The sequence below is a fragment of the Cetorhinus maximus genome, chromosome 8, assembly GCF_964194155.1.
Source record: "Cetorhinus maximus chromosome 8, sCetMax3.hap1.1, whole genome shotgun sequence".
In the NCBI taxonomy this organism is placed as follows: domain Eukaryota; kingdom Metazoa; phylum Chordata; class Chondrichthyes; order Lamniformes; family Cetorhinidae; genus Cetorhinus; species Cetorhinus maximus.
Genome location: NC_135886.1, coordinates 71,472,678 through 71,485,788, shown reverse-complemented (window position 1 = coordinate 71,485,788; position 13,111 = coordinate 71,472,678). Strand labels below are relative to the sequence as shown.

The following is a 13,111-nucleotide window of genomic DNA, read 5'->3' as shown; positions in this document are numbered from 1 at the left end:
CAATTACTACCTCATTAGTCTACTCTCGATTATCAGCAAAGTGATGCAAGGGGTGCTACCAAGCAGCACTTATTGATAATCTCACTGACACTCAGTTTGGGTTCTGCCCGGGCCTCCCAGATCCTGACCTCATTACAACCTTAGTCCAAACATGCACATGAGAGTTGAACTCAAAGGGTGAGGAGAGAACTTGGAACTGCCTTTGACATCAAGGCAGCATTTAACTAGTGTGGCATCAAGGAGCCCTAGCAAAACTGGAGTCAAATGAGAATCGGGGGCGGGCGGGCGGGCGGGCGGGGGGGGGACTCTCCACTGGTTGGAGGCATAACTGGCAGAAAGGAAGGTGGCTGTTTTTGTTGAAAGTCAATCATCTGTCCCAAGATATCACTGCAGGAGTTCCTCAGGGTAGTGTCCTAGGCCCAACCATCTTCAATTACCTTTCCTCCATCATAAGATCAGAAGTCGGGATATAAAAACAGAAAATGCTGGAAAAACGCAATGATTCAAGAAGGCAGCTCACCTCCACCTTCTCAAGGGCAATTAGGGATGGGCAATAAAAATGCTGGCCTAGTCACCGAAGCCCAAGTCCCATGAAAGAATTAAAAAAACAAGCTGTAATGTGCTTTGGGGTGTGGTTTTCAAACATGCTATATAAATAGTGTTATCCAGATATTAGCCACTAGACACATGTAGCTAATTAGAAATCCCGGTGTGGCAAACTGCATTTTAAGCAATATATAATTTTTAAAAACACACCGTTGTTGGGTAAGTCAAGTTTCCATTTGTTTCTGAAAATATACAATTGCATTCCAAGCAGAACCAAGACAGAAGATTCCTGTGTACTGGATTCAAGATTAACTTCATTAATTAGACCCCACCCACCAAACTGGCTGAAATTGCTGGAATGTAGGGAATGCTCTTCTAATTGCACAATTTTTTTTCTCTTTTACTTCATATTAAAAGATATTTAATTCACTAAGAAACTGACTGGTGTATAATGGAACTAGTAAATGGTTCAGTATAGTTGTTTGTCATTTTTAGTTTTCTTACGTCAGGTTATTAGCAGGTGGAGAATTGGACATGCTAATTAAAAATGCTTATTTTTGCGATAAATCCATTTCAGCTGTATGAACTGCTCCACGTTAACCACTTGGAAATACATAAAAGATTCTTTTTTTAATGGCAAGTAAAAATAAACAGTTACACTCTGTTACGCTGCCTGATTGTACTGGTTCATGGAAGAATTTATGTTTCTGATTTAGCAAATGAATTTTAATGGAAAATTAAAGTCCAACCTAACTACTGTAATTCCAAGCACAACTTGAGGGTAATTTCCCAATTGGGTCCAAAGAGGACGTTACCTTTTGAGCTCTGATCATATTTGCATATGTAACTTAAATTTTTGTGCATTTGTTGGAAAAATGATAAGATGAAATGCTGATTGTGCATTTTCTATTGTGTGTGTGTTTTAGTTCCTTGGTTACTGCTTATTGGCTTTCTGCAAAAATGTAACATAGGTGAAAACTCTGAACTTCAGTACGATGGAGGCACCAGAAACATTTGTTTAGAGTTGAGAAGAAAGGCTGGGCTTCCAAATAATAATGAACAGTTCCAACAGGACACATCATGGCAAACAGCATTCAACCATATTCGCGATGGAGAGTAGGAGTAGAACTCATCGTGCACATCAGCATTCTTAGCAATCACTCTGCTGAAGTCAAATATAGCACCTGCAACTGTTGGACAAAAAACCTAAAAGCTGCACTAAAATATGCTGTGTCTTGATAAATTCATGTCAGAATTCCCAACTTTGAAAGCAAAGGAATGAAAAGTTTCACATTAAGTGATGATAGATGCTTGTTTATGTACACCTGAAGTATGCTTACCTGTATTGTGTGCAAGGTCTTTCCATTAAAACAGTGTCACCTAACTAGCTAGCTAGCCAGCTGGCACCTAGCTGCCAGCAGCTAGACAGCAATAAAAACAGGAGTAGGCCAATTAGTTTTTGGAGCCTGTTCCACCATTCAATGAGATCATGGCTGATTTGTGCTCTTCATGCCCCTAACTTCATATATCTGCCTTTGTCCCATATCCCTTAACATCTTCGGTTAACAGAAATCATCAACATCAGATTTAAAATTAACAATTGGTCGAGCATCAGTTACAATTTGCAGAAGAGTTTCAAACTTCTGCCACCCTTTGCATGTAGAAGTGCTTCCTAATTTCACTCTGAAAGGCCTGACTCTTACTTTTTATTATGCCCCCAGTCCTAGACTCCCCAACTAACAGAAATAGAGTACATGCAGAGAAACTATCAGTTTCCCTTGATACCTGCAAAGCTTTGATCACACTGCCTCTTAACCTTCCAAATTCCCGGGAATACAACCCTAGTTTGTGCAATCTCTCTTTGTAATTTAACCCTTGGCTTCCATGTATCACCTGTTAAATCTACACTGTACTTCTTCCAAAGCCAGTTTATCCTTTCTAAGGTGTGGTGTCCAGAACTGCTAATAGTATTTCAGGTGTGGTCTAACCAGTAAAGAAAGGCCATAGTGTACCATTCAAAATAGTATTTTAATTCAAATGAAAAATAATTGTGGGATTGCCTAGTTAATATTGGATTCCATCTCAATTTGCAAGCATTGTAGGATTACTGTAGGTTTTGATTGACTTGTGTAATACACATACGAGAAAAAGGGAAAAAAGTATAACATTTTGGCATTGATTTCCAGATGTTGCAGGAAGACTACTGTTTGTTATTTACACCGAAGGAAGAAAACATTACGTATTAGCATCACGGCCTGGCTAACATTCAGCATGCGTTGGTCCTGTTGGGCAAGCATCTCAAAACTGTACATGGTGTCTTCCTGTAATTCCTGTGCACAAAGACTACAACAGTTTAGTTCACCAAGACTGTATTCAGTATTTAATCGGTTTACTCCTAAGAAACTGAATGACCTGACTTCTCAGCAGCCAATGCGGGGCGTGAAGGGCCGTAATCCCTTCACTCAGAACCAGGAGGAGGCATGGAGAAAGAAGAATAAAACTGTGCTCACGTATATAGCAGCAACAGCAATTGGTATGATTGGCATGTCGTATGCTGCAGTCCCTCTTTACAGACTTTATTGCCAGGTCAGTAAAACCTTGTGTTTGTGCCTCGTTACCAAGTTGGCAGGATAAGCTAACGTTAACAAATGTAAAAAAAAATCAGCTTAACTGAGCCGCAAGTAACTATATGCAAATCACTTGGTTGTTACACTGTAAAATCAGTACTATTTTAAAATTAAAATGTCCCCAATAACAAAATATTTGATAATGCAAGTGTGGTCACCAGCACAAACCTCATCCCACCCCAAAGAAATCAAACAGTACGTATAATTGAATAGCCGCATATTCCAGGTCTCAAGTCTGAGACTCTTGAGAACCAGCAGAAACTATTCCACAATTGTACAAATTGCCAAATGCAGAGTTGAACGGGAGCAGAGTTGGGAGGGAGGGAATGTAGCTACATGTACTTTTTAAAAAAAATGTAGAAGCCAAATTACGTACACCTTCGTCTATAAACAGAAAAAGTGAAAACTAAGTGGTGAAAAACACCTGGGAAATGTGTATATTCCTACAAAGTTATGATTGGCAAAAAATACAAGATCACCTCTACCTAATCAGATTCCAAGGCAGTATTTTTTCTGGAGACCTGGCCAGCATATTTCCCAAAGTGGCATCTTTTTTGTCTATTCATTTACAGGATGTGGGCGTCGTTGGCTAGGCCAGCATTTATTGCCCATCCCTACTGCCCTTGAGAAGGTGGTGGTGAGCTGCCTTCTTGAACCGCTGCAGTCCATGTGGTGTAAGTGCACTCAAAGTGCTGTTAGGAAGGGAGTTCAGGATTTTGATTCGGCGACAGTGAAGGAATGGCAATATATTTCCAAGTCGGGATGGTGAGTGGCTTGGAGGGGAACTTCGAGGTGGTGATGTTCCCATGTATCTTCTAGATGGTAGTGGTCGTGGGTTTGGAAGGTGCTGCCTAAGGAGCCTTGGTGAGTTTCTGCAATGCATCTTGTAGATGGCACACATTGCTGCCACTGTTCGTTGGTGGTGGAGGGAGTGAATGTTTGTGAAAGGGGTGCCAATCAAGCCAAGCATGCTAATCATGACATGGAATGGTCACCTCCACAAAGGACACTATATTCCAGAAGTAATTTATTGTATGAAACACTTTCAGATGTTGTGGTGTCACAAGATGCTGCAGAGCTGCATGTTTTTTGTTTTAACAAAAAATAAAATTACCTTTTTCTTGAGAATTCTGTATCAGCACCAGTGAAAGTTAAGGTAGTACAAATGGTTTAATACCTTGACCTTTATCAGAGTTAAGCAGAATCCATAATGCTGGTTAAAGTTAACTTTTAATAGAAACTGCAATCTGAGGTAGTAACTCAGAAAAAATAATGGCCCAGATCTTCCAATGTCTGGATTGTTGGAGACTGGATGTAACCCCCAAGATGCACTTCAGGACCCTACATAAGTCCTGACTCAATGACTCCATGGGAATTGCCCACAATGTTTGAACTTCCAATGAGCAATTTCCCTGCTCCCTGCGACCCTCCGAAAAAGTCTCCGACTTCGGACAGTTCCAACTTACTTACCTGGATAGTTACCCAGGAAATGCTGGACAGGAAAATCTTCATCTTACTCCTGAGTAACTATACAACTGACTCCTTCGACCACCCAACTATCTCCCGATCCCCCAACTCCCTCCCCACCCCCTCTGACCCAACCTGACTAGCTCCCGCCACCTGACTCCCCCCTTGACACCCTGACTCCCCCTCGACACCCTGAGTCCCCCTCGACCCGATCTGACAAATCTCACCACCTAACTCCCTCCTTGAAACCCCTACCCAACCTGACTAGCCCTCACCACCCGACTTCCCCCTGACTCAATCTGACTAGCCCCTACCACACGCACAGCCTCCCAACTCCACCTCCCCCTCCCCCCCCCCCCCCGCCCCGAACCCACTGCCCACTAAACCACCTATCCACTCAGCCACCCTACCACCTCACCCAGCTTCCGCTCTCCCTCAGCCATATACTCAGACTGAGAACCTTGGGGACCTTTAAATCTTACCAGAATACAACAGCTGGTGCCTTAAATGGAGCCTGGCTTCTGCACTGATTCTCTTCATTGTTCTCGGCGAGGGTTCCTGTGCTGACGGAATTCTGCAAGATCTTCCATTGGAAGTTGGAGCTTTCTCTACGTATGCAGATAGGTGGGTAGTTTTCCGATTAGAATCAGACACAGGGGTTCCGACTCTCTTCAGAAGTTTTGGGCCAGTGTTGGAATACAGTGCCTTTTGGTCTTAAATTAGCCTCTTAAATATAATACAATATAAAGATTAAAAAACTGAGTGGAAGTCGTGAATTTTAGTCCGATGTTATAAAGGGACTGCATTACAGCTCATGTTAGTGTCATACCAACTTCTGGGTCAATTGTTATTTTTAAATCTGAAGCTGATATATTTTTGTTAACCAAAGGTATGAAAGATATGGGGTACAGGTGGGCATCTGGAGTTAGGTCACGGTTTGACCATGATCTAATTAAATGGTGGAAGGGGCCCAAGGGGCTAATTGGCCTGCTCTTGTTTCTATACATTAATACTGCTTTTCTCTTGCAGACTTGGCTTAACTATGCAAATTAGTTCTTTCAAAATGTCATTAATATTCACTGTTGGAACAATAACATAAAAAGCAATTATGTTTGAAATTAAAGATATTATTTTTGAAGTTGATTTTTACAGAGAGGTACTGTTGCAGGACATTTCATTTCTCTGTCTTGCTCAAAATCATTTTCTAATCAAATCTGTAACACTTTGCTCCAATAATGTTAGCAAAATAAATTAATTGGCTGACCTGTTGCTGAGTGAACTCACCTAGGTTTCTCAGTCTTTAAAACAAAAATTAGCATGGAATTAACTTGGCACTTTGTAGAAAATAACAGTTATTGAATTTTATTTTCGTTATAAACAATCTTTGAGAATCTGGTGTAGTGAAGATTAAGTAATTGGAGGTAGAACATAAGTGTGAGGTAAGGTAGTTTTAAAGATTGCAATGGGTAGTCATACATACATTGGGATGTATTTTCATTCTGAGTGCCAAAACAAAAAATGTTGGTCTTCTAGTTTTAGAAATTATGGTAGATCAACAATCAGTGTTCAGTCAACCATGTGGCATAAAACATTAAATGTCATTTACTTCTAGTCACGCATTCAATATCAATTGTCTGCTTTCAGGCTACAGGACTGGGAGGGACTGCAGTAGCTGGTCATAATGTGGATCAAGTCGAGACCATGGAGCCTGTGAAGGATCGAGTGATTAAAGTAACTTTCAATGCTGATGTCCATGCCAGTCTGCAATGGAACTTCAGACCTCAGCAAACTGAAATCTATGTGAGTGAAAACAGGCAATATGCTTATACGTGGGAAACCAATTTCACAGGCCGTAATGCAGAATAAGTTAAATCAGAAACCACTCTTAGCTCTTGAGACATCATTTTAACCAAAGGACTGTCCTGCCTGTCCAATGCGTATGCTGTTAAATAGTTTTTATTGGGGCAGCATGGAAACCCACTAAGTTGGAGATTAGTTAATTGCACTTTCAAATGCAAGTTAGGGCATAGTCATTCAATATTACAGCTCAAAACCAGGCAATTTTTTCTAATGTTTTAGTTTTTTTTTGTCTATAAGCCATATAGTCCAATCCCACTCTCCAACTAATTTTCCTATTAATATTCCTCTTTTTTAGGTAACTATCTAATTACTTTTACATGGATTCTGCTTTAAAAATAGCTTGTGCAATAAATTCCACATTCTCATTATCCATTGTGTAAAGAACTCTTTTTGTGGCATCCCATTTAATTCCTTTTCTGATTACCTTAAATTTGTGCCACCGTCTTCCTCTCCTCATTTGAGGACTCTGTAGTTTTCCTGCCCCCCTGGCAATTGTATGCCCTGCCTTGGCCTTGCATCTGAAAAATAGGACATAGGAATGCAGCTATAGGCCTACTAGCTAGCATCAGGCCCTTCTGGCTGCTGCTGGAGAACCACTAGGCCTTTAGAAAGCTTTTGGAGTTGGTGCGGGTGCGGGACAGAGGGGGGTGGTGTGGAGGAATTGCACATGAAATCCTTTTATCCTCCTCCTTCACCTTTGGCAGATCCAGGACCCATCCAGATATTGACCATCAAGCTCCTGTGATAGACATTTGCACCAAGTTTCTCTTGTTCCCCTGCACTGGGGCACCAACAAACATACCCAGAGGAAGCTTAAATTGGAGAACACCCTCTACCAACTCATTTAAATCTTAAAACTTCCCCGCACTAATTCTGAGTCAGAAAATTACATGGCAGCACAGTGGTGATGGAGGCTTGGTGTAACAGGATACCGCCCCTTTTTTCTCTTCATTAAACCTGAGGAATGCCTATTTTTTAAGGTGGAGTGAAGAGAAAAATCCACCCTCTCCTCTCCAGCAGTTAAGCTGACATACCTTTGCTTACAAATAACTAATAAAACTGTTTTTTCAAAAATGTGCATTATATGAGTTGAGAGTCCACACTTCCTGAATATCTCAATAACCTGGGCAAACTCTAGGACCAGTGAACATTAAATTTGTGCCAGTGAACATTACATTTGTGTCAATGAACATTAAATTTGTGCCAGTGCTCAAATAGCTTTCAGCTGAATGTGGATTGCAAGTTATGAACTATGCAAGGGGCACACGGAAAGGGCACCTCCATAAATAGGGGAATAACAGGTCATCTGCAGGAATCGTCACAGGCAGGACGAAGAATTTGACCGACCAAAGGTCTGTTGACTTCGGGCGGGAATTTCCGGTCCCGCAGCGGGCAGTGTCTTTAATATTTTAAAAATAAGTTTATCTGATTACTGGCATGCATGAGCAGACATACTGAGCTCACTAAGCTAACCCCGTGGTGATGGGATGATTGAAAGGGATTGAGAAGTGACAGATATGTTTTAGCTGTGTGTTTTAGCTCTTTGTTTAACTACAATTTACTAGTTGTGCTATATATCTCGGTTTCACTCATTTTGATTTTACTAAAACTTACTGTTGACACTGTCTCTAGGTTTTACTATCTGTTTGTTTAAATTCTATATATCATTGTTCCATTTACCTTGGCTTCACTATAATTAATTGAATACACTGTCACTTGCATGTATCTTGGCTTCACCATGATTTATTGATAAATTGTGTGAAATTATTGATAAAATGCATGAAATATAATGATCAAAGAGAAAAATGGTATTTAAGTGTGAACAAATCGCCATTCGTGGGCATTCATACTGGAATTGTGAAATGCATGTGCAGATAATACGCTGGTGTTTAAAGTAACAAGACAAATTAGATCAAGAAAGCAGTCTCGATACTGGACTCTTGCATGACCAAGGGGGAGGCGATGGCATAGTAGTATTGTTGCTGGACTAGTAATCCATATACCTAGGGTAATGCTCTGGGAATCCCACCACAGCAGATGGTGGAACTTGAATTCAATAAAAATCTGGAATTAAAAGTTGAATGATGACCATGAAACCATTGTCGATTGTTGTAAAAACCCATCTGGTTCACTAATGTCCTTTAGGGAACGAAATCTGTCATCCTTACCTGGTCTGACCTACATGTGACTCCAGACCCACAGCAATGTGACTGACTCTTAAATGCCCTCTGAAATAGCCTAGAAAGCCACTCAGTTTGTATCAAACTGCTACAAAGTCACAAAAAAGGAATGAAACTGGACAGACCACCTGGCATTAACCTAGACATTGGAAACGACAATGGCAGTCCCAGCCCTGTTGATCCTGCAAAGCCCTCCTTAGTAACTGGGGGCTAGTGCTAAAATTGGAAGAGCTGTCTCATGGACTAGTCAAGCAACAGCCTGACATAGTCATCCTCATGGAATCAGATCTTACAGATAATGTCCCAGACACCACCATCACTATCTGAACAGAGGTGGTGGCACAGTGGTATAGTCGGGAGGGAGTTGCCCTGGGAGTCCTCAACAGTGACTCCAGACCTCATGATGTCTCATGGTATCAGATCAAACATGGGCAAGGAAACCTTCTGCTGATTACCATGTGCCGCCCTCCCTCAGCTGATGAATCAGAGCTCGTCCATGTCGAACATCATTTGGAGGAAGCACTGAGGCTGGCAAAGATGCAGAATGTACTCTGGTTGGGGGACTTCAATGTCCATCACCAAGAGTGGCTTGGTAGCACCACTATTGATTGAGCTGGCCGAGTCCTAAAGGACATAGCTGCTAATAATCTGCTCACTGACACCCATTTTGGGTTCTGCCAGGGCCACTCAGTCCTGACCTCATTACAGCCTTGGTTCAAACATGGACAAAAGAGTTGAACTCCCCACGTGAGGTGAGAGTGACTGCCCTTGACATCAAGGCCGCATTTAACTGAGTGTGGCATCAAGGAGCTGTAGCAAAACTCGAGTCAATGGGAATCAAGGGGAAAACTCTTCGCTGGTTGGAATCATATTTAGCAGAAAGGAAGATGGTTGTTGGATGTCATTTTAGCTCCAGGACATCACTGCAGGAGTTCCTGAGGTTAGCGTCCTAGGCCCAATCATCTTCAGCTGTTTCATCAGTGACCTTCCTTTCATCATAAGGTCAGAAGTGGGGATATTCATTGATGATTGCACAGTGTTCAGCACCACTCGTGACTCCTCAGATACTGAAGCAGCCCATGTCCAAATACTGCAACACGTGGACAATATCCAGGCTTGGGCTGACAAGTGGTAAGTAACATTTGTGCCACACAAGTGTCAGGCAATGACCGTCTCCAACAAGAGAATCCAACCATCGCCCCTTGATGTTCAATGGCGTTACCATCACTGAATCCCCCGCTGTCAACATCCTGGGGGTTACCATTGACCAGAAACTGAACTGGACTAGCCATATAAATACTGTGGCTACAAGAGCAGGTCAGAGGCTAGGAATAGTGCGACGAGTAACTCACCTCCAAAGCCTGTCTCCCATTTACAAGATGCAAGTCAGGGGTGTGATGGAATACTCCCCATTTGTCTGGATGAGTGCAGCTCCCAGAACACTCAAGAAGCCTGACACCGCTCAGGACAAAGCAGCCGCTTGATTGGCACCATATCCACAAACATTCATTCCCTCCACCACCGACACATAGTAGCATAAGTGTGTACCATCTACAAGATGCGCTGCAGGAATTCAGCAAGGCTCCATTGAGAGCATTTTCCAAACCCATAACCACTATCATCTAGAAGGTCAAGGGCAGTAGATAGATGGGAACACCACTGCCTGCAAGCTCTGCTCCAAGCCACCCACAGGGAAGTGGTGGCATAGTCACTGACTAGTATTCCAGAGACTCAGGGTAATGCTCTGGGGACCCGGGTTCAAATCACACATGGTAGATGGTGAAATTTGAGTTTGATAAAAATCTGGAATTAAAAGATTGCCCATTTGGGAAGGAAATCTGCCCTCTGGGGCAATCTGGCCTACTTGTGACTCCAGATCCACAGCAATGTGATTGACTCTTAAATGCCCTCTCAATAAATGCACCCACATCCAATGAATATATCGCCGTTCCTTCACTGAATTTCCTTCCTAACAGCACTGTGTGTGTACCTACATCACATGGACTGCAGCAGTTCAGGGCAACTACGGATGGGTAATAAATGTTGGCTTTGCCAGTGAAGCCCTGTGAATGTAAAAAAAAAAGCCCACTAAACCAAATGTTACTAAACTGATAAATCCATTTATGGATCTTAGTGCATCTTTAGCACTATATATGGAGTACAAAAGAAATGTTTTGAATTCCTGCTATTATTATGTTGAAGTAGCACTGCTATATAATATGGATCAGTAGCTTTAGTTAGTGCCCAATAGTTTTCTTATATTTCTTACAATTAATGATGGCACATTGACCATTGTCAGTGGTATTAATAAGTAAGGAAGTAAATCTTTGTTTTAATCTCACTCCAGGTTGTTCCTGGAGAAACGGCTTTGGCATTCTATAAAGCGAAAAATCCTACTGACAAACCAGTCATTGGAATTTCTACTTATAATGTAGTACCATTTGATGCAGGGCAATACTTCAATAAAATACAGGTATGGACAAAATAAGCCAAGTGTTAGAAGGAAAAGACTTTTTTTAAGACTTTTATTTAGCCTTCTGATTTAGTCTGATGTGGTTACAGATGCATGGTTTTATTTCCTCATGCAATGCTTTTTAAGCCTTCCTGTGGGTCGAATTTCCACATACCTCAGGACCCTCTGCAAATACTGACATACTTCCAGGGACATTGTGTTTGTATTGGAACATCTTCTTACACTGAAGGCACGATAGAAATGCAAATAGTTCTCGTGATTTGTGGATTTTGTTCAGGCTGATGCCTTACATATCTGGTATTCTCAGCCCCAGAATTACCTCAGTCTGTTAATTTCAACAAGATGTGGCATCTTAAAGGAAAGAGAAAGTCTCTGGGAACACTTTTTTTATTCAAAGCCATCTTCCCATTTTGTTAGGTATCCTTGCCTCCACTGATTTCAATTGTGGCTACAGCTATGGTTTAGCCTGGGAGCCATTCTGCAGCTGTCTGGCCCTGTACGTTATACTACTGCCAAGCCACTTTGCAAACCCACCTGGCAGAATGTTTTCTTCAGGGCCACGTAGTTCTGGAGCAGTTCCCGGTCAGTTGGGTCCTAGGTACAAGGACTCCTCCTAGAAGTAAATGACATCACTGGAACAAGCAAGAAATGAGGACACCAACATAATGGGTCTCTATTTTTTTTCAGTAGTTTTTCAAGGAGTGCTTCTCCTTAAATCACTATTTAATCAAACGCTTAGCATGTCATGCATTAAATGGAATGGTACATACAATGCCTCTAGCACAAAAATCAGCCCTTGTGTTCTTCTGATACACAACACTGAACAGGAATAATAGGGTAAAGAAATTCATTACCTCTTGAATCTGAACAATAAACTGTATAGATTATAACATGTAGATCTGATCTTCAAGTTTCTGTAGCATCTGAACTTCACCGTCATAGCGTAATCAAATGGAACAATAAGCTTCCATTACAATTAGCTCCACTCAGATTTAGAACTTGAATGAATTGTTGCCTTGTAATTTACAAGATAGTTGTGGATGAGGAAGACCATTCATATGGAAAAAGTGGCCTTTTTCACACCTCTCTTACCCTTCCCAAAATGCAGCATCTAACATTTGTAAGTGATTTCCACTTTGTTACTGTAACCACCAGATTTGGAAGTTCTTTCCACATGTTGATCACACTTTGTGAAGAACAGCTTCCTGAAATCAGTCAAGAACTTTTCTTTCTAAATTAAACCTGTTACAATTTGTCCTGTTGCATGATTTAATTTGACGTGATGTTATGGATTTACTTTTTATCACGTTGAAGTCCCTGCCCAGTTACTTCTGGTAAAGGCTGAAAAACCTAAATTTCTTCTGTCTGTATTTATAATTCGGTCCTTTGGTACTAAGAATCAGGGTTGTATCTCTTCTCTGCATGTCCTCCAAAGCTTGAAGATCTTCCTGTTTCTATGATTCCAAAGTGGACTCAATGATCAAGTTTTAGTTTGACCAGGGCAATGTACACAGTAAACAGTTGCTATTTTTCAGATGATTCATCAAGCAGCATCCATTAGGACAATTTAAGGTGCTATTTTGCAATACATGAAGCTCTCTGTTTGAGTCCTGATCAAAGCAGGATATTCAGTTCAAGCCATTTCCCTCTTGCACCTAGTCCAAACCAAAAGAATTTGGGCTCAAGACCTCTCATCAATTCCATAATTTCTGATTGCAGATGTTTATACTTTTGACTTTTTTCCTCCCACACCTTCTCGAGCACCTTATTATCATCCTCGTAACGCACTGTCACATCAACCACAGCAACCTTTGTTCCCTTCCAGAAAATGATGTCGGGTTTCCATAGGGAACCGTCTTTGGCTGTGAGCCTAGGATTCAGGTATGACGCCCAGCCATACTTGGCGACAAATTGATGCAATTGATCCAGGGTCTTCTTATGGCAATTAATTCTAGCAT

At 41.5% G+C, this 13,111-nt stretch overlaps 1 protein-coding gene across 3 annotated transcripts in view; it reads left to right on the top strand.

Annotated features, from left to right (window-relative positions):
• The window catches only part of cox11 (cytochrome c oxidase assembly homolog 11 (yeast)), a 52,592-nt gene that overhangs the window by 845 nt on the left and 38,636 nt on the right, over positions 1–13,111 (top strand). For all 3 annotated transcript variants that reach the window (XM_078547021.1, XM_078547022.1, XM_078547020.1), the window contains exons 2-4: positions 2,733–3,132; positions 6,285–6,440; positions 11,028–11,153. In XM_078547021.1, the coding sequence (XP_078403147.1) occupies positions 2,818–3,132; positions 6,285–6,440; positions 11,028–11,153 (597 nt within the window). In that variant the 5' untranslated portion in view covers positions 2,733–2,817. The remainder of the gene's footprint in view (positions 1–2,732; positions 3,133–6,284; positions 6,441–11,027; positions 11,154–13,111) is intronic.